At 38.4% G+C, this 22,513-nt stretch overlaps 2 protein-coding genes across 3 annotated transcripts in view; both read left to right on the top strand.

The window, feature by feature from the left end:
* Nucleotides 1–21,834, top strand: part of camkmt (calmodulin-lysine N-methyltransferase) — a 101,094-nt gene extending 79,260 nt beyond the window's left edge. The window contains exons 7-9 of one of the 2 annotated variants that reach the window (XM_056238402.1): nt 5,805–5,877; nt 6,961–7,035; nt 21,757–21,834. In XM_056238402.1, coding sequence (XP_056094377.1) covers nt 5,805–5,877; nt 6,961–7,035; nt 21,757–21,799 — 191 coding nt within the window. In that variant the 3' untranslated portion in view covers nt 21,800–21,834. The remainder of the gene's footprint in view (nt 1–5,804; nt 5,878–6,960; nt 7,036–21,756) is intronic. The other variant, XM_056238403.1, reaches the window with a different exon arrangement.
* Nucleotides 12,808–13,955, top strand: LOC130073022 (uncharacterized). The gene is made up of 2 exons (XM_056238401.1): nt 12,808–12,981; nt 13,153–13,955. The coding sequence occupies exons 1-2, from the start codon at nt 12,922–12,924 to the stop codon at nt 13,903–13,905; spliced, it is 813 nt and encodes a 270-aa protein (XP_056094376.1). The 5' UTR covers nt 12,808–12,921; the 3' UTR covers nt 13,906–13,955.
* Nucleotides 21,835–22,513: the final 679 nt, after the last annotated feature.

Below are 22,513 nucleotides of genomic sequence, written 5' to 3'. Positions count from 1 at the left end.
GCATATTTTAATGCCTCATTCTGCATGATCATATTCTACACCCCTGTATACCTAAACTTAACTACTACCTTACTAACTATAAATAAGCAGTAATTAGGAGTTAATAGTTAGTTAAAGAGAATTGGATCGAAAACTAAAGTGTTTTTAAAGAGAAGAAATTGTATTCCGCAAGGATGCATTCAATTGATCTCAAATATATGCTGCTCTTTTGAACTTTCTATTTATTAAAGAATCCTGACAAAAATGTATCAAAAATTCCACAAAAATATAAATACAAAAATAGAGCAGCACAACTGTTTTAAACATTGATAATAATAATAAATGTTTCTTGAGCAGCAAATCAGCATAGAGTTTCTGAGGGATCATGTGACAATGGAGTTATGACAGATGAAAATTCAGCTTTTCCATCACAGGAATAAAATACATTTTAAAATGTATTCAAATAGAAAACTGCTATTTTAAATTGAAATAATATAATCCAAATTGACAATAAGAGCCTTCTTTCAAAAACATTAAAAAATCGTACCGACCCCAAACTTTTGAATGGTTCTGTACTGAATTTCCCCGCTGAAGAAAAGCAGGAAAATGTAACATCTTAAACCAGCCTAAGATGGTTTGCTGGTCAGTCTGGTATGTTGACTGTTTTTTTTTAAAGGGTTTTTGGGCACTTTTTAATTAGGCAAGAACATAATCAGCCTAAACCAGCAAACCAAACCAGTTTATGCTGGTTTAAATAGGTTTGATTTTCAGCAGTATTATCATTAGCATTTCTCTTGTTCGTCCACCATCTTAATACAATTATTTTCATTAAGATTCTGTGATAAATTAGTCCAAAATGAGGTAACTTAGAAGGCAGCATAATTATGAAAAAACCTTCACATTGTAAATCGTCACCTTATTAAAATGCTCCATACAGACAGAGGCAACTCACTAGGTTTTGGAACAGAGTCAGCCATTCTTAACGTGCACTCTGTCAAAGAATACCCGCATATGCGCGCACGCACACACACACACACACGACATATCTGAATGTGAGGCAAATCATCTAGCTGACACCCGAAACCTGCATTTAGCATGTTTAATACATATTCATGTCATTGAAGGCTACCGCTGTGTGTGTTGACTCACCTGCTCCTTGTCTCTCGCCCTCTCCCCCCCCTTCTTCCATTCCTCTATTGACTTTCCCTTTTGCCAGGAGCACAGATGAAGCTTAAACAGGTGTCAGGGTATAGCTCGAACCTTCTTTCTTCATTCCCTTTCTTTGCTTTTTCTTATTCCCGCTCTCCATCTCGTCTTTCCACCGCAGTCACTCAGATTAGCCACGTCGCTTGGCTCACAAAGGCAGGAAAAACGGAGATGACAGACGTGACAGCAAAACGCTGCAAAATTACCGTGCCCACGTTCGTTAGTACAACAGCCAGCGCTGCCACTACAATGAGCTTTTATTGAATATCAAGACTCAAAGAACAATGGCCGTGGCATGAAATTAACACAATTCCTCATTGAGAAGAGATTTGTTTAAAAGAAAATGGAGGGAAAGGGAGCAGAGCAAGACATACTCAAAACATTCAGAGTCTGTCTCTAAACTGCTTCCTGTAATAGAGTGTGAACAGACTGGCAGTAGGCTGATAGAGCATTAATTGGCAGTGCTTTGTTTCAGAGATGTGTCTGCCATAATAGAACGCTGAAGAGATGATCTGATGATCGGACAAGGCCAGGAAAGGACAAGCTGTCTTGTGAGAACTGTATACATAGTGTTTTCTTTCTTTGTATTAGAGGGAAGAAAAAGAAGGTATGACAGAATTATTAAAACCATTTAGTGTGTGAAATCAAATTAGCATGGATCATAGATCAAAGGATTGTTCCAAACTGTCAATGTACAGTTGTGCATATACAGTACATAACTTGTTTTTTTAATACGTGTTTTTTTCTTGTACTGTTACTGTATATATTATACAATTTAAAGTTTTTATTTTATATATACTTTGGTAACACTTTAGTTTAGGGTTCAATTCTCACTAGTAACTATATGCTTATTAGCTTGCATATTATTAGGATATTGGCTGTTTATTAGTACTTATAAATCACATATTAATGCCTTATTCTGCATTTCCATATTCTACATCCCTTAAAGGGTTAGTTCACCCAAAAATTAAAATTTTCATTTCACTTCTATTGTAATTGAAACCTGCCGGCCCAGAAAAGTTAGTAAAAACATCGTTAAAATACAATGGCTCAACCTTAAGTTTATTAAGCGACGAGAATAATTTTTGAGCTCAAAAAACAAACAAAAATAATGACTTTATTCAACTATTCATTTTATTCTGTGGGGGCCTCTGAGTGAGTTTACGTAGTGTAACAGCGCAGCGCTACGTCAGAACGTAGGCTCACTATTGGCCGACGCTGGTCATGAGTGTGATGCTGGCCAATGGTGAACCTACGTTTTGACGTTTCAATTACAATAGAAGCCTATGGAGGAGTGAGACAGCTCTCAGATTTAATCAAAAATATCTTAATTTGTGTTCCGAAGATGAACGAAAGTCTTACGGGGTTGGAACAACATGAGGGTGAGTAATTACTGACAGAATTTTCATTTTTGGGTGAACTAACCCTTTAATCACACTATACCTAAACTTAAAGCTGCCGTCGGCAACATTTTTTTGATAATTTTCAGTGAAATCGACACTATAATCTGAAAGAACAACATAAATAAAGTGGTTTTAGAAAAAACCCGAGCTTCTAACTCCACCTGGAGCGTGTTATTTGTTTTGCAAAAATCCACAGCTCCCGGTTCATCATGTCCAATCAGCGCAGGGGGGTGTGAGATCTGACTGTAAATCACAGATCGGGCACACGCCACCCCTCGCGCACGTTACAATCACATGCACACGCCTGAAGTTCGCGGAAGATCGCGCAGTAACGAAGAGTGATGGCGGAAAATCAAGTAAGCTCATTTAGAGTATAAATGACGTTAGCAATTGCAATCAATCGGTAGATTAGCCAGGACAGCATACCTCCAAATACTCCATGGTGTTGATGGATGCTGATGAGACGGGCGCGTTCCGTTCACTGAAAATCTGGTGCACACGCACTGACGAGCATGAACTCGGTGGGAGGGTATCCGTTGATTGTGGGGGAGGGGCATGAGAGTTGTAAACATTCAAAATTTTCCTAAATCCACTCAATCTGCCAGACTTGCCGACTGCAGCTTTAACAACTTCCTTAATAACTATTTAAAAAGCAGTAATTAGAGTTCACCGAGGCAAAAAAACATAGTTAATAGTTAGTTAATGGTGAGAATTAGATCCTAATCTAAAGTGGGACCTATACTTTATATACTTTATATAATAAATAAATATATATATTTTTTTTTTAAGGTCGACAATTAAATGATATATTTCATTGTGCCTGTCCACCTAAAAAAGACATTTATTTATATGTAATAATTATATATAATTATTATGATGCAGTAACGGCATCAATAACTAGTATAGTGTATATAGTTCAAAATTCTCAACTGGAGAACTGAACCTGGGGTGCGTTTCCCGAAAGGATCGTTATCCAACTATGATCGCAGTTTCCATTGAACTCTATTGGTAACGACGGAACTTGCGACCATAGTTGGCTAACGATGCTTTCGGGAAACGCACCCCTGGCTAGTGTTAAGACGCCTGTTATTTGGTATATGTGTACATAAACGCTGACAATTGGATTTTACTCCAAATACGATATGTAAATGGGTTTTTTTTTTTTTTTTTTTTTTTTTTTTTTGCTTCCTCTACTAAATATGACTCAATTAGACGTTACTACAAGAACACATGGACCCCTCTCTTTATCTTTCTCTCTCTCTCTCTCTGCATACTTAATCAAGAAATGAGCCCAATGAGCCCAATTGGGAGTGACTAAAGTGTACCACAAAGTGCTGAGTGGTTTCATGACTCAGTTTTGATCTCAGTCTGTGTTCTCAAAAGACTGGCTGAGCTCAGATTAAAGTTGTGCATGTATAATCAAGAGACCCTACTGTTAGCTGCTAAATTTCACTTCTCACATTCTTTAATGGCTGCTGCTTTCTTGAGCTTTACAAACTCTATAAAGCAGCAGTCATGAAACTTTGGAAGACAATATATGCACAGGTGTTACACAGGAAGTGCAGTTTTGATCATATTGTGTCTCGGTTCAGCGCTGACCTCTCCCCCAGTGGTCTTTTCCTGATGGGATTACACTGTAAGCTTTCCACTCTCTCTCTCCTTAGCAGCAGATCGCACCAGTGTAATGCGCGCACCCAGCCTCCTCCCCTCTTTCATCAAGGGATTTGCCCTCCATCCCTGCGCTATAGATTGGATTTGCTACGGTTGTTTTCCATGGAGCGAGAGGGAAAGCGGGGCAGAAAAAGCGAGAAATCGTAATTGAATTAGTTTAAAACTGTCGAAAGGTCTATTCATAGATGCACTGACATCAATCCCGGAGTATAACCACAATGGGTGGAGGCCCATCCGAAGAGATGGCCGCAGGTTAAAAGCCTCCCTATTGATTACCTATGATGATGCTTTGCATGAGTTGGTTTTGAGCTCAGTGGTAATCTGAGGATGAGGTGCGGAGAGAAAAGGAAGCAAACGGACTGTGTGGGTTGAATGTCATATAAGAGAACCTGACATAATAGAGTAACATTAAACAAGAAATCAGCTCATGTAATAGGCTTGAAGTCAGAGGGATAAAGGAAATGATCTTGCTATTGTTCCACAGTGTCTCATCTGTCTGTCTATCTATCTATCTATCTATTCTGACTGTGTTTTTTTTTTTGTCACAGACAAATTTATATTCAATTCTTTTTGCGTTCCCCGAGAAACTTTGCAAAAGTTTGAAACACTTGCTAAAGCAATGAAATATACCTTTGCCTCCCACCTCATATTATTTAATCAAAACTTTTGAAAGCAAACACAACGTTTTTTGGGGGAAAGGCAAAAGTTTTGCTTTACAATTTATGTACAATGCATTATAATGGTATTCATAATGTACATTGTAATGCATTGTATAATTTCATAAATAATTGTAACCAAAGTTAAATGCATTATAATATTCACACATTACATCTGACATTGGTTGTTTGATTGGTTGTTTGGTTCATTATAAAGGTGTAACAATGTATTATAATATATTGTAACGGTCGTTATGATTATTCATGAGATCATACAATGCATTAATTATGTTCATTACAAGGCGTAATTAATGCATTCAAAATGCTTATATAATGCATTATACATAAAGGCTTTAAGTAAAGTGAAAAGTAAGTAAAGTTTAAAATCCCATCTATTTATGTATTTATTTATTTACTTGTTTACTTATTTATTTTGATGATAATTGATACATTGTTTTTAATAATAATATGAATAAATAATATGAATAATAATATTAAAGTATTATTAGAAGGTTTTTTGTTTGTTTGTTTGTTTGTTTGTTTGTTTGATTGAATTGAATAGTGAAGGAAAGCAGCCATCAAGTGTCCAGCAAGTGTCCTTCAGTACCGTTTATAAATCCTCCCAGGGTGCACCTCAAGTTGATTGTGACAGATTGTTGATTGACAGTGTGCATAGCAGTTTTGACCAATAAGCATCCATGACTGAAACTATCCAGTTTAGAATTTGTGTAATTTCATACTTTTGAGGCCTCCACTATTATGGGAAACGAGTAGGTGTGTTCAAACCTTTGACTGGTGGTAGTAGATATATATCTGTCTTCATGAAGTTGATGTTTGATTTTCATGCTTTTATTAATAATGAAATAGCGTTGCATTTCTTGACATAGAGCACCAGATGTGCGCAGTGTGATCGAGAGGAACAGACGAGAAGGGCTCTTCCTGTCTACCAATGTGTCCAGCAGGTAAGACCTCTCATACACCTCCCAATATCTCTGACAATGAAAGACAGAGCACTAATATTGCTTTTACATTACTGCATATGAAGTCCATCTCTTATGTCAATACAAATTCAAGTGTCATTATTCAATGTGAATGTGAATTCTTTGCGGAGTTGAGCATGCCATGAAGTATAGGAAAGTGTTTTTGGGTAAAGAGGCATTTACGGCACTTGTGTTCGGGACATAATAGTGTCAATAAGTAGGCAAAAATGAGGTCGCAAGGCTCCGTGTCACTTCCTGAACCCAGTTGGCCTGGTAACGAGGTATCCACAGCCCGCGGAGCGAGCGCTACGCTCTCTAACGCGCTAAGATGTATCCAGGCAGAGCGATGATGAGCCACTCTCCGTGATTGAATGCCCTCATCTAGAAAACTCAAACACACACACACACACACACACACTCTCTCTAACACCCCTCTCTCACATTTGCCAAAACACAGCTCATCCACTGTGCACACCATCACGCAAATGCATTATCACCTAAAAAGTAATTTTGGCACTCAGTGATCTAACCACTCTCTCCCCCTCTCGTCTCCTCTCTTCTCTCTTGCTCTGCACACTTCCCCCTCCCTGTGTATTTACACTGGGCTGATGAAGTGAAAGAGTAAACGTATAATTAGCCTGCATTACTTTGATTGTTTTCTTTAGAGATTAGGCTTCCTGTCAGAGCGCGCGGTTTGAGTGGGGTGAAGGTCGCGTGTGATTGGTTGAGGGAGGGAGGGGGGGTGGATTCGCTTTCTCAAGTCAGTGAATAAGCGGTGCGGACCCCCGCTGAGAGAGGAGATTGTATTTCCACAAGACGTAATTTTTGTTTACTGACTGTTAATAATGGCTAATTAATAATCAGATTTGCTTGCCTGGAAACCGGCCCTAGCACTTAAAGAAAAGAGAGAAGACGATTGCCGCCAGACAACGGCGCAAATAAAACGAGTGTCAGGTGTGTGAAATGTCTCTGGACGCATCATTATTATGGGGGTCTTGGATGAATGATAAATTGTGCAACAGGCTTTATGACGCAGCTATCATCCCTGGTTCTGTCCTCTTTCAGGGTGGTGAGATGGGACAATGAGGCCGATGTGTCCGCTCTGGAGGGTCGCTTTGACGTGGTGATGTGCGCTGACTGGTAGGTTGACCCTTTTGTTGAACTGTCAGTTCTTCAGATATCCACCGTCATTTTAAACATGACACCCGTACAATCCAAAACCGATCTTTCGGTCCAAACCTCCTTTTCTAACACTTGATTCTGAGCAAATGAAGATATTCTGTACATCTCTCCAAACCAGCTATTCTTACAGCTATTACAAAATAAATATCATATCTCTCACTTTACTAGCATCCCCTTAATAAAAGTGTGCACCTTGTGTCCCGGTGATGTGGCATTAATATTCCTGCGCCTGTAACGCTTATCAGATGGCAGACATCAGCTTGCGGATGGCACTGCATTATTTCCCCTCCGCCAGTTCCACCAGGCATTTCCATTTTTCAGAAATTGCCTCTTTTTCATGCTTGGCATCCCAGCAAATGGATGTCTTAGGCAAATTGCAAATAATTATGCCTGTGCAAGGAGAGAAAGAGAGCGAGAGCGAGATTGTGGAGCAATACAAACATTTCAATTAGCCAGGCCCTGAACATGTGGAACCATTGTTTTGTTTTGTTTTCCTTTATGTGTCTGTGTAAATGTGTTGTTAAGTGTGCATTACACTATTCTTTTACACTAATTTGGGTGTAAATTTTGCTACTACATTTAGACTTCATTATGTAATACAAGAGAATTTAATGTTACTTGAATGGTGTATTTTTAGACCATTTGGAAAATCCAGCTTAGGAAAGCATCATGTGATCAAAAATAAACACTATTTCTTTATATTTACATGTTAATTTAGTTGTTAAAGGGATAGTCCACCTAAAAATGAATTCTGTCATAATTTGCCAACTCAGTCTCATGCTCTAAACCTGTATGAATTTATTTCTTCTGTAATATATTTGTTAGTCTATACAAAGTCAATGTGTTGCAATGTTGTTTTTGAGCCAAATAACTTATAAGAGGTCATTGATTGTACTATAAAAAAATATCTTGCAAGTATCAGAACACAAAACTTTCTTGTTAATCCAAAAACATCTTTTATTAAAACCAAGCTTCCAAAACTTCTAACTATAGGCCAAACTGTGGTAACTCCAAGTACTTAAACATTATGTATAGCTGAATTTCACCAGTTGCCATTTTTCAACATCAGAAGAACTTTTCAAACCAATTCCACATGTGTAATGGCAGGGACGTTGAAATTTATTTTAATACGCAACACTGTTACTCAATCATAACAGTGGGTGTTTACTTCCAAGTCTTGAGTGTGGCATGTATGTCAAAAGAATTTCAATGAGAGGGTCAAAACTGAATAGAAAATATCATATTCTAAATTATGATGGTTTTTTTATGTTTAAAATTTAGCTAACATTATAAGTGGACCTCAGAGAACATTTATAAAAAAATTAGAAATGCAAATCTTATTTGTGTTCTTCAGAAGAAAGTTTAAAATGGCATGAGAGTGAGTAAATTATGACATAATAATTGTTCATTTTTAACAATACATGTCAAATTGTGTACCAGTAATGTAATGTTTGGCAGTGTTTTATGTATTTATAGTAAATCTGCTTATCGAATGTACAGAAAAGGGGATTTTATTGGATCACTTATTCATGTCCGATTCTTTTGTAATGGTCCCTGCTCTCATTACATGAGCTATAATAACCCTAATTAGTACTTTAATTATATACATTTTCGAATCATACACATTTTTCTTTATCAAATTTTTCTTAACACTATTATAGTTTATTACATTGTTATAGGCACAGCTCTAAACAGGATGTTCTATGGCATTGTCGCTATCTAGCACAAAGTGACAAGGCTGATGGAGGCGGGGAATAATGATACCTGTGTGTTCTCTGGCGATGATCACTAAAGCCTGGTACAGCCTACTATTATTCTAATGTCAGACAAATGGCAGCTAATACGCAGGTAAAATGTGCAGCAGAGGGCCAGCATGAGATTGATTTGTGTGTAGTAAGAAGATATGTGTGTGTGTGTGTGTATGTGAGAGAGAGAGAAAGTGGAAAAACGTATGTGAGGATAAATCATGCCGCGTTGGCTGTCCCCCCGTGGCTTGCGCTGGCAACTCATCTGTAATTGCCGTCGTCAAGAGAGTGATCGCTCGGCGATTAACGAACATAGCCACGCTGACGATCACCTGCGAAAAGGTCAACAGCCACACTTCTGCTCCGATTAATTATAGTCTTTCAGACAATCATCAAGAAAGGTAGGACATAATGCGGCGGCGCTCGCGCTAGGAGAAGAGAGAGAGAGAGAGAGAAATAGAGACGTAGCCTCAGATATGATAGCAGAAAGTTCTTCCAAAAGACTGCCCTATGTTTCACCTCGTCTTTGTCTTCACAAGACTATGCTATTCTTGTCTGAAAACTATGTTTTATTGCTATGCTAAGAGTTGACAAAAGCATGAAATTAGCACGTAAGGCCCACAGCTCTTTACTTGACTTGTGCAGTTTTGTTTAAAACTATATTTCCTCACTGATTAGCAGGCATGTCTTGGTAACACTGTTATTAATAAATAATGCTTAACAGATCACTAAAGGTCCCCTGAAATCAACATTTTAGTTTTTTAGCTTTTAGTATGAATATGTTAGCTTATAAGCAATGAATAAGCTGGTGTGTTCCAAAACATTGACAAAATTCGCATTTAGGAGATATAAGCATTTAAAACTTAGTCTCTCACTTCCGCTAAAATGGATCACGGATTATTTTGACATCACCGCAGACTTCAGCTTCTCATCACAAATTCTGTCCAATTAAATGCTCTCTAGAATCTGAAGTCCCGCCCCCTATGATATAAATACCACCTGCCCAAAGCGACCGTTGACACGTCACAGAGAAATATGGGTTGGAGATGTGTGTTCGGTTGCTCAAATGCTCGAGACGAGTTTTATTCCGTTTTAACTGTACGTTGGTTAAGAATGAAATGGCTAGAATTTATTCACTCCTCTACTATTGAATCCAATGTATCACCAGCGCTCGGATTCGCTTCCATGTTGCTGTCAAGTACTACTTGCAGTCTGTGAGGTAAACAAAATGCTATTGGCTATTTGAAAAGGGGGAGGAGCCATTCAATATGTCTCGCCTTAGCTTCCTGTTTCAGTGGAAATTACGTCAACGCATCATACAAAGCTGCGCATTCCAAGCATAGACAATAAAAGAAATGGACACAGCGACCCCATAGATTTCAACGGAGAAAGTTGAAGCCCATAAAGCACTCACTTCCTGATAGCCAAGCGCACTGCGCAGGCTCAAAACTGAGCTTGACGACGTAGAGGTCACGTGAGCAACCGTTCTGACCTTCTAGTAGCTGTGCCGAGACAAATCTGAATTGAAATCTGAAACAAATCTGTTGTTGAAATATTTTGTCCCATTGCTTTTATGAACTCTCCATCTATGGGCTTCTTCCTTGACTTTATCCCTCCATGTCCACCCGATTGCCTCATAGACAGTAAACGATTGCCTACGAGTTTCTCCTTCTGTCTATACGGTAATTTCTCTACTGTGCGACAGAGCGTCCCGTGGTTATGACGCAATCGTTAGCCTATTTTTACAAAAACGGCTTCTACGGGACCATAACGTAAGATACAAAGTAATGGAGCCTTTTATCCATTGTCCCATTTCTTGAGAAATAAATAATGGACAAATTGAGTCTTTGGACGCCTCAGATGTAAAGTTATTCGCTGTCAAAGTGACGCCAAAATGAATGGGAGTCAATGGGATGCTAACAGTAGGTGATAGCCAGCTACAATGGTGGCCCCCGGCGGATGGATTACCCCCTTGATTCCAAGGCACTTCAGTGGGCCTTTAAAGGGTAACTAAACCCCTGGTCAGAGCCTGACTCCACCCACTGGCAATATTTGAAAAATGCTGGAAAAGTGGGCGGAGCCCAGCGGAGATAGAGGGGATGAACGGATACTCTATCCTGATCGTTTTCAATACTCGCAATTCCAACTCCTGACTCGCTAAAGTGGTTTTGACGAAACCACTTTTGATGGTTTTTATACTGCCACGGGCGTGGTAGCTCGTACCAAGGGCGTGGTAAGCTGAAACCGGCTTACGTCTCACCGCTACCGTCACGAACTACCGCAAACATCCAATAGGAAAATTCAAGTGCAGTAGCCACCGTTCAACCTGAAGAGGGCAGCACTCAGACGTTTTTACACCATATATTGTAGAATTAAAACACTTTATACCCAAATGTCAAAAAAGTTACTCGAATCAATGAACAGCATTAATAAAGCCCCAGTCTTACAGATCATTAACTAAAAATAGTTGGTTTAGTGTTTAGTTACCCTTTAATGTATTTACTGTGTGTTAGCGACTATATAATTAATGTATTTATACTGTGTGTAAGTGACTTTATAAGGGAAGTCTATAGTGTTACCCATTTGGGTTTAGCACATTTATATATATGCTGGGGCCACTCCTTTTTTCTTTTTATATTATTGAAATGCCCAGTATTTGTTTATCCTGTAATGTTCATCTTTATGCTGATGATACGGTTTTATATACATCGCATAACCAGAAGGACCAGGTACAAAATGCACTACAATCGGATTTTATTACTGTTCAGAATTGGCTCAGAGAGCACAACCTTTTTCTTAATGAGAAAAAAACTTGCACTATGTTGTTTAAACTGAGACCATCTAAAGTTAATATGAATGAATTACAAATCTGTATGATTCATGGAAGATCTCTTGTAAATGTAAATGCATTTAAGTACCTGGGTCTGTGGCTAGATACTGAGCTATTATTCAATGATCATATTGAAGCTACAGTTAAGAAAGTTAAACAATGTTTGTGTCAGTTGTACTGTTCAATTGATTGCTTTACAATAGGCTTGTTGCATAAACAGAACGTTCGATATTTCCGGGTTGTCACGGTAGGCCGCACAACTTCCGGTTACGTTGACGTTATCTCCTCTCAGAGAGAGCGAGAGAGTGATAGTTTAGTTAGACGGCAATTATGAGTTTCTCAAGACTAAAAGAAAAACGAATTAAATTACAGCGTCAATCCAGACGAACGTCTTTACACTGTTGTGTGCCGATATGTGGAAATTCGTCGAAATACAATGGAACGATTAGTTTTCATCGCTTCCCTGTGGATCTTGAGGTGAGATCAAAGTGGCTAGTCAAGATCCGCAGGGATAGCTTCACTCCAACTGAATGCACTCGAGTCTGCAGTTGTCATTTCCTTTTTGAGGATTTTGTAACGACGACTGGAGGGGAGAAACGACTAAAGAAAGGCAGTGTCCCTTGTTTGTTTGCCTGGAATGAGTTCAGCGTCCCGGCACCTCGGCTTAATGTCTGGCAACGTCGGCCAAGGCCTCCTTCCCCTGACCTACCGATGGCGTCTGACAACGAGGTGGTCACAGAGATGGAAGTTGTACATCGTGATCACGCCTACTGTGTCACCCCCACTACTGCACTTGTCACACATCATCTGGCAGATGAAAACGAAGCCCTGAGGAGAAAGGTAGAGGAGCTCCAACAACAAGTCCAATCACTGCAACTGCTGTCTCGGTTTGGACTCCAACACCTCCAAGGATCTGATGAGGATATTCGTTTTTACACAAGGTTGGTCCATGCTATTATGCAATTGTATGTAGTAGCTAACTCTATGTGTGTCTGGGTTGCAGTGGGGGTTATAGTACTGAAAATCTATACTAAAGTTAAAGTACAATTACTCCCTAAAAAATGTACTCGAGTAAAAGTAAAATTTCCTTTTTGAGAAACTGAAGTAAAATTTAAAAAAGTATGTTGTTCCATCAATAATATGTCAGTCATCATTTTGTATTATTATGAACATAAAGTTCTAAAGTGATTATAATTTCATTGCAGATTTGCATCATACAAGCATTTCCAGGCCTTTTGGCAATTGGTGGAGCCTGCTGCAACAACTAAAATGGTACGGATCACCAGTGTCCATGCTGCCTCCAAAGAACCTAGCCTTCTGAGACCATCAGTAAGTTATGTTGTTAGTCTTAACATTTGTTACAGTTTACTTGACATATCTTGACTGTCAAAGGCTCCATTATTAATCAAGGGTGTTTTCAGATGATTTGTTAGGGCAACACACATTAATACTACAGTACAAGTGATTTCTAGTGTGTTGTGTGTTTTTGTTTTTTAACAGAGACTAGCACCGATAGATGAGTTACTGCTTTTCTTGATGCACCTTTCTGTGGGCCTGCATTTGAGGGACCTAGCCAAACGCTTCAACATCCATACCACCACAGCAAGCAGAATAATTACATCGTGGACACATTTCCTCTATTATCTACTGGGTTCCATCCGCCTGTGGATACCACCAGAGGAATTAAAGGCTCATCTACCACCTGAGTTTGCTTTGTTCCCAGACACACAAGTGGTGCTTGACTGCACAGAAATCTTTTGCCAAACTCCCTCTTCTCTTCTTTTGCACAGCGAAGTCTACTCCCCATACAAGTCACACACCACTTTCAAGGCCATGATTGGCATTGCACCTCATGGTCCCATCACCTTTGTGTCACCTCTGTATGCAGGTTCCATGAGTGACCGGGAAATTTTTAAGCAGTCAGGAATAGCCAAACTCCTCACACCAGAGATGGCCATTATGGTTGACAAAGGCTTTCTTGTGGACAATCTCTTCTCTGGAAAGGTTTACCGACCTGCTTTCCTTGCAAGAAACAAACAGATGACCAAAGAGGATGTCCAGCAGACACAGTCTATTGCCCGTGTGAGAGTGCATGTTGAGAGGTGCATCAGGCGAGTAAAAGAGAACAAACTGTTTGATAAAGTCATTCCTCTGTCAGTGTGTGGGAGCATTGACCAGTTGTTCACCGTCGCTTGTCTCTTGGTGAATTACCAGAATGGACCACTGGTTAAGGCATGGGCAACACAGAAATGAATGGACTAGAATTTTTATGAATCAGTTTACAATCAGTTCCAATTTCTTTGTTCAAGTTTTATTGTTAATTTTTACGAATCTATACAAAACTTGAACTGATACTGTATGTTGTATGTTTACAAACATACACAAATGTAGAGATGTTATTGTTCATTTTTACAAATCTATATATATCTTTGTAAATGCACTCACACACTCTCTCACACACATACTTGCTCATTTGTTATTGCTGTTCAGTTCATTCCATTTTGATGGTCATGTATTTTTACCCAACATGTAATATAATTGTTCATTTCTGTTCATTTTTGTTCTGTTACAGTTAGTAATAGATGATTGAAATAAATAACATCTTAAGAGTCCAACATTTCTCTTTGTAACACTTTGTTCAGATTTGATTCTAAGCATAATGTAAAATTATTGAGAAACGTTTTTTTTGTAGTTTTTTCTGTACAAAAAATGCTAAATTTTGACATTTTTTTTAAACATTTTATAACATTTAGATATGAATCCAACTTGTGAAAATATATCTTTCAGGTAGTCAAATAGTATAATGGAGCCATGTAGCTGTAATGTTTCAGGCAGCAAACTTAAAGTTTAATATTCAAACAATCCAACAATCGAAACAAGTGTGTATGAACACAAACAATAACCGGCCAGTGAACAGAGAAACAGGGGGAGCTTAAATACACAGAGATAATGACAAAGACAACAGGTGACGATGATGAGTGAAACACAGGTGAAGGCGGGGATGACAACGATGATGAACAGGTGATGATGATGACGGAGGATACTGGGAAGTGTAGTACAGATGAAGACAGACAGTGAATGTGACAATAGCCATCTAGTGGTTAAATTGATTTTTCAAAAATGGGCATAAATGTTACATTAAACCATTTAAAATTATCCATGTTATCCCCATGAATGAAAGTTAGATATCTGGGTCTTTTATAAAGTGAAATTTGCATAAAATACTGTTGTTGTTTTTTTGTTAAAAGCCTATTTAAATAAATATTTTTTAATCTATTCATAGAAATTTACAAGATATTATAAATCCTCCCAAAACTACACAAATGTTGAGGAAAAACATTAACAAACAGAGTAAAATTGCATTTGTAAAAACATTTTTATAATCCTGTTACAAAATTAAATGTTATTGTCTGGGGTATCTGAAGACCCCAAAGATCACAAGTGACAACATAAATGAGGGTTAAACTGATATGTTGTTTGTTTACAAACATTCACAATTTAATAAATACATACAAAAATAGAACTGATTTACTGTAAATTATTCTAAGAGTAACAGTAAATAGTAACAGTATCTATTTCAAACACACAGCCATGTAAAAATAAAAAAAGAAGTGATCCCCCTTCTCCCTAATGATTTGTGCAACCTCTGCATCTTTGTAGATTCTTTGGATGACCATGTCATCCTCTGCAAACACCACAAAGTCACACCACTCCATTCCACTTATTAGAAGCTGGCCTTGGACCTGCCAGTAGTAGCTGTGCTGCCGTTTTAATTGCATTGTGTTGCCATGCAACTTCAAGTACTTGCAATCAACATAGCTCTTGCAATTTGGACATTTAATCTCAACCAAACCATAGGGAGGGTTTTCGGTTGGGTCAAATACAACCCCGTCAGGAGAAGACCCTAACCAGGGGGCATCAGGGTGGATGATAAACCCACAAGGCCAATAGTTTGTGTTCTTGATCCTGCAGTACTCCTCAATGGCAACAGGTTCAAGTACCAGGCCCCTCTTCATGGCAGCAGTTTGAACAGTGCCCTTCCAAATCCTCTGAGCGAGCTGCTGTGCTGTACTCTCACCTCGAACATGGCACAACTCTCTAAAGTGTGAGGACGTTATTCGTGGTCGACGAACCTGATGCCACTCTGCAGACAAGCTCTGGTCCCGTGTGGAAGCCTCCACCTGTCTGGCCATTTCAATACTTGTCTGGAGGGAGACCAGATGAAGTTGTTGTTGTTCACTGCAAACAAATTGACAGGTTGTAGGCTCCAACCTGTAATCAGCCAACGGCAGAAGTGGAGGTGGAGGTGCATCTGAGTGCAACTGGATGGTCCTGGTGGGTGCTACTGGGTGCTGAGAGGCGATGGCACTTCCCTCCTGCACTTCCCCTAGTGCTGACTGGACTAACGGAACATCAGAACTAATGGCCATGGTGGTGATGAGTGGTGCCAAGGTCGCAGGGAAATCACTATACACCTCAGCCACTTTGAGCATGTCCACATCTGGCAGTTCTCCCCTCAGTGCTTTGTAAAGTGTGCTCCTGTGTACATGGTAACATGCTGTGTTTCAGATGTGTTTATTTTCATATTTAAATCATGTTTTATCTAAATTATAGAAATAACATAAAACATTATTACCTTACACCATTTCCAACCGTCTTTTGCTTGGGTTTGGCTGCCAACACGACCATGTCTCTGACCCGGCCTGGCTTCACACCCTGTTGATAGTAATGGTCTTTAATGAAAGCAAGCTTTGCACACATACCAATTCAGCTGACTGACTACACTATGAAACAGTGTGGTAAATAATGCTCTCAGACTTACCATAGACCTTGGCTTGTGCCAGCGTTGCTCTGTTTCAGTGCAACTAAGGACAGGGGGTACAGCACTGATCTGAAGCTGCGAGAAGTGTGCTGTCTGATAGAGCAGTGCAACATTGTGATTGCACAGTGCCTTACCAGCCACACATGAACACACAGCCTCATACAGTTGCACCGGGAATGAGTGCTCAAGTGTAATCTTAAAAAAAACAAAAAAAAAAAACATTACCAATAACCATTGCCATCTTAAATATAGTACAGGCACAGGAAATGGAACAAAATCAACATTTCAGATTGTTAGTCATGGTAGGCTTAACCATATCATATTAGTTAACAAATGACCAAAAAAGGTCGTTTTTAGTTCTGTTTTTATAAATGTTATATATGTTAGTATTACATATGTGAGATGTTAGTAGGCTATTACAAGTCAAAAACGTTACATGAATACTGAACATACAGATAACTGAAACTCCAACAAACTTACAACTTAACTTACCATACAAACTTAACTTAAACTTAACTTATAATAAACAACAGCCGTCACAAGCAGTTCCTGGAGTTTTCATGGGGGCTAGGTTAGATATCCGAGTGCTATTTTCTGCCTATGTTACTGATACAGAACCTATCCTAGCAACACAAAATCCCCAGGACATGTTTGGAGCAGAACTGGCTGGAACAACTGAACTATCTTAGATCCTACTCTGAGGTCGTGAGGTTTCTCATTCTTCCTCAGTGACCTATGGCAGGTAGCGCGGACGCTCACTCTCCCTGTCTCTGGCTCTTTGTTTGACACTGAGTTAAGAATAATATCATGTTATGATCAAAACAATTAAAACAATATAATATTCATCAGGCTCATTCAATGTTTAACGTTACCGGTTAGCAAGATAGCTCATAGGCTAGGCTACTAGACTAAAACAAAGCATAGTAAATTAACTTACCTTCGTAATGGTCAATGTAGCTGGAAATATACATTTTAAACCCCTTCTCCCGCTTGCTCTTTGGGGCTGATGTTGAGGATTGTATAATCCTATGTACATCGTTAACGGTAGTCCTTGGCAGGTCCTGCAAGCATCGTGTGTAAAATGCCATCTTCCTCGTTGACTAACTAAAGTTAACGTTAGCGTTCTCGCTCTGACAAGCAGCTGCTCGCTGTCAGACTCGCTCTGACAGGAGTAACCGGAAGTCGTGCGGCCTACCGTTACAACCCGGAAATATCGAACGTTCTGTTTATGCAACAAGCCTATTGATACAAGAAAGCGAATTGCGCAGCAACTCCTTCTACCGCTAATTGATTATGCAGATATTGTTTATCACACATCAAGTGTTACTTCTCTTAAAGCTCTAGATTTGTAATTTAATTCCAAATGTAGATTTGTCTTAAGGTATCCATTCATGACACATCACTGCACGCTCTATGAAAAATTGGGGGGGGAACATGCTGTGAATGATGTCTTGTTTTTTTCTTGTTTTTCTGTGTTATTGTGTATTGTCTTGTTTTGAGCATGTGTGGCTCAGGTTGTTATTTACAATCAGTGATTGAAAGGACCCCCTTGAAAATGAGATGGTACATCTCAAGGGGCTATACAAAATTAAAGAATAAAGAATATAGCTAGTCACTATATGTAAACGTGCTTGCAGGGAGTCTGTTTTAAAGTGCTCTGGCACTCTGGAAAAACATGGTGTATCCCATCACTTAGATCCTTCGTTGGATTCGCAGTAACACCAGGTTAGGGTCAAGTATGTGAAGAAGCAGTCAGCCGTGCTCCATGATAAGTGAATCAGTCATCAGTATCCTCCACTTGATCCCTCCAGCAGTTCCCATGGCAATGGGCACATGAAACTAACAGGTGAATCTCCATACAGTATGTGTGAGAGGTTCCCTTTGGTCCCTTAGGTAAAAACGTAATCATGTCTGTTCCATTTACTAGACAACATTTAAATAAGATGTGTGTGGACATGAGGGGAAACATACTTTATTGAAACATTGCTGTCTATGCAACGGCAGTCGTTATGTTTTGTGACCTCCCACAGCGACTGAACCAAAATTGAGAGCGCATGTTTTTTAGTGGTCCCTGGTTTATCCTTAGACCGCTTTACATACACACACGGAACATGGAAGGGCTTTGCTACACAAACACACACACGGTGTGAATTCCTGCAGTAGTCTCGTTGCTGCGAGAGAGCTGATCTCGGCTTCCTCTAAGCTTCCTGTGTGTGTGTGTGTGTGGATTCCGAGATAAAGGCGTTTGTGCATGTTTATTTGTTTATTTATTTTAGTTTTTAAGTTACTGTGTTTATTCTTTTCTTCTTTTTTTAAGACATGGTGAGTTAGTGAAAGAAAGACTGATTTACATCTGTGTATTTTAAGAGCACCTAATAGTACACAGAAAAAGGTACACAAAGTAACACATTAATATATAAAATAGCACTGAAATGGGACCGGTCAATCATTTTTCCAGTAGCTCTGAAAAAGCTTTAATTTGCCAATTTTTTAGATGTAGTTTAAATTGACCACATCATTCAAAGCATTTCACTGTTGAGTTCTGTGTAGTTTGTGATTTCTAGGTTTGAAGCTTTTCAGTCTGTCAATTTCAGTCAGCTGAATTAGTGATTCAGGCTAATACCAGTTAAAATTTTTGACACACTTGACTTAAATGTTTCTTATGATCTTAAAAGCCTAAAGATTTATGTTTAAACGCAGTTTATGTTTTGTGGACAAAAAAAAATCCTATGTATAATTTCTCAAAACAAATTCAAATTAAATATAATTAAAAAATGGATGATTAAAAACTAGCCATCAAGTGCCCAAGACACATGAAGAAAATTTAGATTTATTTATTTGTTTATTTATTTATTTATTTACATATAATAATACCCATACTTCGATTTGTGTTTTACTGCCCTAGTGTCACAGTTTTAGTTCATGGTTTTAGAATGCATTTTTATGAAACTGTATATAATAAAGAATAAGCAGGTTGTGTGTGTATATTATTGATGATTAGAGTTAAAATCCTTCATATAGGAAGAGACTATATATATATATATATACACACACACACACAAAAACACATACATATATATATATATATATATATATATATATATATATATATATATATACACATACCTGTATCTATCTCTCTATACACACACACATTATATATGTATAGATAGATAGATAGATAGATAGATAGATAGATAGATAGATAGATAGATAGATAGATAGATAGATAGATAGATAGATAGATAGATAGATAGATAGATAGATAGATAGATAGATAGATAGATAGATAGATAGATAGATAAACAGTCTCTTCGTATATGAAGGATTTTAACTCTATAATCATCAATAATGTCAGTCATAAGCTCCTATATGATGGTTTGATTTTGAGTCATTTATCTGCCTTCACTGAATCCTTGAGGTTTCATTGTGGGGATTAAGTTAATGCACTCTGGATTAGGTCAGATAAAGTATTAAAATTGGGTCAGAGTGGCGACCCATTCATATTTTAATCTTACTACCGCCACCTTCAGATTAACACGGTCAAAAATATTTCAAGTACTTACTATGCATGTTTGCTATGTATGGTTTTGTTTAGAGTCCTGTACTTCTGTAATATGCTACCACACTTCTATTTATAGCATTGTGAATGCACTGTTCACACAGGTTAGGCAAGAGAGAGGGATTTGAATGTCAGTTAGCCACTGTTTTAGATGACGACACAATACCAACAAGCAAATCTTGTGGCTCAAGGGCAAGGCTCTGATTACTGCAGGTGCTGTTGTAGATGGTCATTAGCTTTTAATAAACAGAAAACGCTTTTTATAAAAGGAGAATGAATAAGAAGCAAGTATTACACCACTGACAGGTCAATATATGGAAGTAAAGGAGGAAGTACCATTGGTGAAGTCGAAAGGGTTTTGTTTGACGTACCTTGTCAAGGCCGATGTAGCCAGTCGGACATTCCTGCACTCTCACCCCTAAACTCACCCTCTATTGTCCGGACTGACCTACTCAACCCAAAACACAGGGTCAAAAGTTGAACTGCTAATGAAACGCTCCGAGCCATCACACTCGTCACCGCTAGACGTGGCAAGTGAGATCACACAAATATGGTTTAATCAACATAACTCTGACCTTTGACCCCTAGCAAAGGAGAACAGTGTTTTTAGCAGGGTCAGAGGTGAATGGACTCTTTTGCTAGTAAAAAGTTCACTGCTAAAGTCAGTCTGGAACTGACTTTTGCTTTTGGAAAAATAGTTGTTGAGTACTATGGGATTTGGGGGGGGGGAGTGTATAGGAAGCATAAGAAGTTCAATAAACTTATCAAACGTGACAGTCAAGACATTTGTATATTACAAAAATAATTCTACTAAAAATTGTGTTTATTTAAATTTCTAGTCATCAAAGAATCCTGAAAACAATGTATCATGCTTTCCACAAAAATATTAAGCAGCACAACTGTTTTCAGCATTGATTATAAGAGGTACCGGACCCTAAATAACTGTGTGTGTGTGTGTGTGTGTGTGTGTGTGTGTGTGTGTGTGTGTGTGTGTGTGTGTGTGTGTGTGTGTGTGTGTGCATGTGTAGCCTTGTACACCCTACATTATGGGGACAAAATGTCCCCACAAAGATGGCAATATCCAAAAGCCTTGTTCTTGTGGGAAAAATGTATTATAAAGCTTATAAATCATATAAGTGATGTATTTGAAAATGTAAAAATGCAGAAAGTTTTCTGTGATGGGTAGGGTTAGTGTAAGGGGATAGAATATACAGTTTGTACAGTATAAAAATAATTATGTCTTTGGAAAGTCCCCATAAAACATGAAAACATAACCTTTGTGTATGCGCATTATATACAGTACAGTATATATATATATATATATATATATATATATATATATATATATATATATACTTTGACATAAGGTGAATTTTTATTTTATTATTTATTATGTGCATATTTTTGCATATATTTGTTTTAACACACACACACATGTATTAGTTTGTATTATGTGAACGCCACCTGATACTTCCCTGATCATTCATCTCTGCTAGCGTGTGTGTTTTACATTTGATTTGAATGCTGTCACACCACTCAAACAAGATTTGTTCACATCTGAGGGAAAAGGAGAATCTGCATCTACAAATAGTTTTTTTCCACCATGCTGGAGGATTTATTCGCAAACAATGAAAATAAATAACCTGCTGCTTTATCTGGAACCATCATTGCAATGCATTCTAATCTTTCTAGTTTCTCTGTCTTTCTCTTTTTCTCTTAGTCTGTTTCTTGACCAGTACAGAGGCAGTCTGGTTGTGCACTAAGAAGATTACTGCGACCTGATGTAAGTGTGTGTGTGTGTGTGTGTGTGTGTGTGTGTGTGTGTGTGTGTGTGTGTGTGTGTGTGTGGACTCCAGTAATTAGTTGGCATGCCGTGATTGAGCGAGTAATGGAATGGCAGGATTAATATCATGTAATACTTTAATACTTATTATGTGCAACTTAGATTGGGTCATCTCATCTATTTTATGCTCTGCACTAATCATAAGACCCACAAGTCCTCTTTCATGCCCCCTTGATATAAGACCGTGTACAGCAAATGAAAAACACTTCAATGATAACAATGGATTTGTATTTATCTTTAAGGTTTTTCATGTGTCCACTTTGATATTTGATGTCTTGTTGAGGGTGTTTTGTGTGTGTGTGTGTGTGTGTGTGTGTGTGAGAGAGAGAGGAGAGAGAGAGAGAGAGAGAGAGAGAGAGAGAGAGAGAGAGAGAGAGGAGAGAGAGAGAGAGAGAGAGAGAGAGAGAGAGAGAGAGAGAGAGAGAGAGAGAGAGAGAGAGAGAGAGAGAGAGAGAGAGAGAGAGAGAGAGAGAGAGAGAGAGAGAGAGAGAGAGATGTTATGTGAAGTAAGGCCAAGAAAATAATTATATTTGGGTGTTTTCAACTAATCTCCCTTAAAACACAATTTATTTAATTTGTTGTTTTTTATTTTATAATTTGTTTACTGTCAAAAATTGGACAAACATGCATCATG

Source organism: Rhinichthys klamathensis, unplaced genomic scaffold (genome assembly GCF_029890125.1).
Source record: "Rhinichthys klamathensis goyatoka isolate OS25496 unplaced genomic scaffold, OSU_Roscu_1.1 h1tg000522l_1, whole genome shotgun sequence".
Taxonomy (NCBI): domain Eukaryota; kingdom Metazoa; phylum Chordata; class Actinopteri; order Cypriniformes; family Leuciscidae; genus Rhinichthys; species Rhinichthys klamathensis.
Note: the sequence above shows the minus strand (reverse complement) of the source record. Positions and strands in the feature narration are given on the sequence as shown.

What these genes read in the sequence shown, in the direction of transcription:
- LOC130073022 (XM_056238401.1), top strand. Translation starts at nt 12,922, where the DNA reads ATGGTACGGATCACCAGTGTCCATGCTGCCTCCAAAGAACCTAGCCTT. An exon ending in CTAGCCTTCTGAGACCATCA is followed by an intron (nt 12,982 to 13,152) that starts GTAAGTTATGTT and finishes GTTTTTTAACAG; the next exon opens with AGACTAGCACCGATAGATGA.